General features: G+C 45.5%; 1 protein-coding gene across 2 annotated transcripts; it reads right to left on the bottom strand.

Moving 5' to 3' along the window:
• Window positions 1-212: 212 nt before the first annotated feature.
• On the bottom strand, window positions 213-3,852 carry SARC_13195 (the record flags this gene model as incomplete). Of its 2 annotated transcripts, XM_014292680.1 has the most annotated exons (6): window positions 213-622; window positions 1,662-1,754; window positions 2,146-2,238; window positions 2,434-2,562; window positions 2,976-3,068; window positions 3,795-3,852. In XM_014292680.1, coding segments are annotated over 6 exons (610 nt in total), but the record flags the coding sequence as incomplete, so codon positions are not given. The 2 variants fall into 2 exon arrangements, with proteins under 2 accessions (XP_014148155.1, XP_014148154.1); XM_014292679.1 differs by lacking the exons at window positions 213-622; window positions 1,662-1,754 and having other exon boundaries at window positions 2,083-2,238.
• Between the last annotated feature and the right edge of the window lie 78 nt (window positions 3,853-3,930).

Here is a 3,930-nt window from a genome sequence, read left to right as displayed (position 1 = left end):
AGGTGTTTGGTCTGCGCCTGACGTTGCCTGGTACATGTACTAGAATCAAGATGTAACAAACGTACCGGAATCGATATCGACCATACGGGCACTGGGTGAGTGTCCGTTTCAGACCCCAGAAGATACTGCATCCTAATTCAAAGCACCTCTATGAGAAAAAACTCAGCGGACCAAGCCAATTAGGCTTTCCATGCCGGTCCTAAAAACGTTGGTGGGGCACTCCAAAATTTTGGACACCCATGCGCGTGATTGACCCGTTGTAGCGCTGAAAGCATAGTCTTTATGCCTCGTACCCATACGGCAGCGTACAACGGTTTCAATTGCGTAGCAACTAAATTGCTAATGAAGCCAATTTTCTTCATATTATACCATTTTCATCTCGATAGGTCCATGGCAAAACGTGCCGAGTTCGCGATTCACTACTATGACTCATTAATTAGCAACGCGTTATGGGTTTGTAAATGCCTTTCTACGAGTCTTACTGTGACTTCTTTAGTCCCCCTCCCGGCGCTTCCGGTATAAGACGATTCTTCCGCATGAAAGCAGTCATGAACCTCCACACAACACCTTTGGTGGTGAGGTATTTGTGGTACTTGCCAGAGCCGCGAGTGTCCAATACTTTCTGCATGTAGATGTATATGACGCAACCATTCGTGATAATCAGAGAACAAGCCATTGGGTAATCCTTCCTGCTGAATTTCAAGGAGTTGTGATGTTTGCACGACCCCTTAATGTCGTACGATGGCAGAGGTGCGGCGCGGTAGCGCATGTGAACAGCATGAGCCATTCCGATGACTCATTTCAGTGACCAAAATCCCAAGGACTAGAGGCCCGTGCAGGCGTATGAAAGTGCTGATTAACGAGGCACACCACACTTTGTCTGACACGATCCTGATTGACAATTGCACAGAAGTCATGGTATGGACACCACCACTAACAATGATGACAGCTGTATGTCTATAATACCTGGGCCAGACAGTGAGTATTGAAGAATATCGGACTATTTGCACTCTCCCCCAGTACATACATTTGGGACAGCAGTCAATACAATTACAGCATCCACCAATACATTCACCACAGCCGCCGACACATTTAGGACAACCGCCAATACATTTACGACAGTCGCCAATACATTTACGACAGTCGCCAATATATATACGACAGCCGCCAATATATATACGACAGCCGCCAATATATTTACGACAACCACCAATACCTTAACGACAACCACCAATACATATAGACAACCGCCTGTGACGGGTACAAGAGTACCATCATGAACTGGTGCCGATCGACGTACTATGGTATCTGGGACATACATTGCGTAGTGACTTAATTTCATACTGTGTGCATTAAGACTAGTCCGTGAAGTTCTGTACATCCCAACCCCCCAGGCGAATTGATCCGTAAAGTCGTATTGTTGTGCGTAGTGCCGGGAATGCCCCGAGCTACACTGTCGCGCCTATCAGATTATAAAGGTGCAGTGCATGATACAAGCACAAGCATACTACATCAACTCGAATGTAATGCCCAACATTACCCACACACACGCACACATCAAACATTACCCAGGAACATACGTAACAAACACTGCACACACGAACACACAGAGCAAGCACAAGTACATACAAACAAGGAACATTTCTAACATATGTACACACCTTCACCAACCAGGGCGCCACAGTCTCCGGTCTTTCGGCCAAGATATTAAATATTTTCTTCGTAGACGCGTCCAGCTCTGCCCCGTTGTTACTCTAGTGTGAGAAGATGGCACACAAACAATACAACGATACCACCGGTTAGTGAAACTCGGTTTGGCGTGGTGTACAAGAAATTGAAAGGATAAGTACCTCTGAATTCTATGCTCGATACATGTATTATATTATGCATAAATATGAATGGAAACCTATGTCGGGATTGAATATACTGAAAAGTATACCAAATGGTCACTAGGGTGACAGCATAGTAGCGCGGTATAGCGAGTAGTGTGATGATACTCCACAATGAATACAAACAACTAACCGACACCACAAAATCAAGCCCACAACTTCAGCCGTAGGCGCAGCATTCAAGGACCAAGGACCCTCCCACAAGTTATAAGAGTTGATATCACACGCATGACACTGACAGGCACAAGTGACAAACCTTCAGGAGAAGTTCGGTGGTGACCATGCCGGGCGACAGCATGTGCACGCCAACGCTTGTCCCTTGCATCTCAGCACAGAGTGTCTTCCGGATCTGTAGCAGACGCATTGGTATGATATAGCATCACTGCACTGAGTCTGTATCAGGTAACTATGTCTACACAAACCACCACGGACTAATTGGCAGTAAACACATCCTCACGTCCTCGCTACCTCAAACCATATGTACACTCATACACTTCTCTAACACCTCGGGATATGTACGCTTGTCGCGTAAACGCTGCCGTACCTGGTTCATGCCTGCCTTGGATGCTCCATACGTAGCAAAGTTAGCCGTCACCATGCCATTCGACCCAGCACCGTCCATTGAGAAAACGTGAGTCGTAGCACCACTGGGGTCGGGGTGCGCAAGCATTGTCTGACGGGACGTCATCGTGTGGATTCGGAATAACGGGACAAAGCGGTATACGCAAAATTTTAGAATGTCTGAAATCCTACCACCACCGGGGTCGGGGTGCGCACGCATTGTCTGACCAAGCGTCATGTTAAGATGGAAGGGAAAGTAGATAGGCGTAGAACATAGCTCATATTTACTACATTCACAGGGAGACCCCTCAACCAATACGATACAGCTGCACTCGCAGGCAGGTAAACACGGAACACAGGCGGTGGCCCCGTTTAAGACCTCCCCATAGATACGAGAACACCATAAGTCCAGACCTTTACACTCAGACTCGAAGTGTAGCACGACATCGATGGTGTACACATGGCATTAAAACCCACATATTTACTGTCGAGCCGGCCACTGTTGCACAGTGTCAGTGTACGCACCTTAAACGCAATCCGGTTACCCAAGAGAGTGCCCACGAGATTGGTATCTACTACTCTTCGAATCTCATCAGGTTCTGTATCCATAAGCTTGGCCTATAGAAGAATTGTTGTAAAAGCCCTAATTATGTGTTTTGGTCTATATAGAATTTGTTGTAGATACCCCAATATATGCGTTGTGACCTATAGCTAAATTGTTGTCGATATCCCAATTTATGTGTTTTGGCCATGGAGAAATTGTTGCAAATATCCCAATTGATGTGTTTTTATGAGCCAGATCAAGACCAATTATTGGTATAACTCGTGTAGGGCAGCCGACCCAAGCGCACCCGTTTTCCGATAAATAATGGGATGTCGAAAACCGGGTTTCAAAAAGGGCAAAATAACAACTAGCGAAACTTTGTACTCAATCAAACGAGGGTATACCGACAGTCACACTTTCAGAGTGCTTGATAGATTAGCTATTTAACACACAGTAGCGTGGGTGGGTCTTGGCACACCAATGACCGTCAGGAATTTCAAGGTTACTAATACAGATCATTCGTTCTATCAATAGCCAATGGGCTCAGTCTAGAAGCCAGGAAACAAGTAGTCTGTTGCAATACATACTTACATATATAGTATCCAGGTCCAGCATAAAGTGGTACAAAAAAAAATACGCAAAATCTTATTCGGCACGTATTGTAGCATGTGCTTCCTACATGTCATACAGCTACAGCGATCAAGTCGTATCCAAATATATCAACCTGAGAAGGCCTTTATAGGTACATCGCACACCTTCCTAAATCTATACGTCGTTGACCAAATATTTAGAGCACATACATGTGGCTGTTGCGTCACCCCGGCGTTGTTGATCCACAGAGTGATGTGATCGAGCTGACTGGGGGGGAATCAATACAAGTACGTGAATAGTTCACCAAGTACGAATTTTCGCATATATGTATATATATATGTATAA

The sequence above is a fragment of the Sphaeroforma arctica genome (assembly GCF_001186125.1).
Source record: "Sphaeroforma arctica JP610 unplaced genomic scaffold supercont1.3002, whole genome shotgun sequence".
Lineage (NCBI taxonomy): Eukaryota > Ichthyosporea > Ichthyophonida > Sphaeroforma > Sphaeroforma arctica.
The sequence above is the reverse complement of the archived record's forward strand: the minus strand, read 5'-3'. Positions and strand labels throughout refer to the sequence as shown.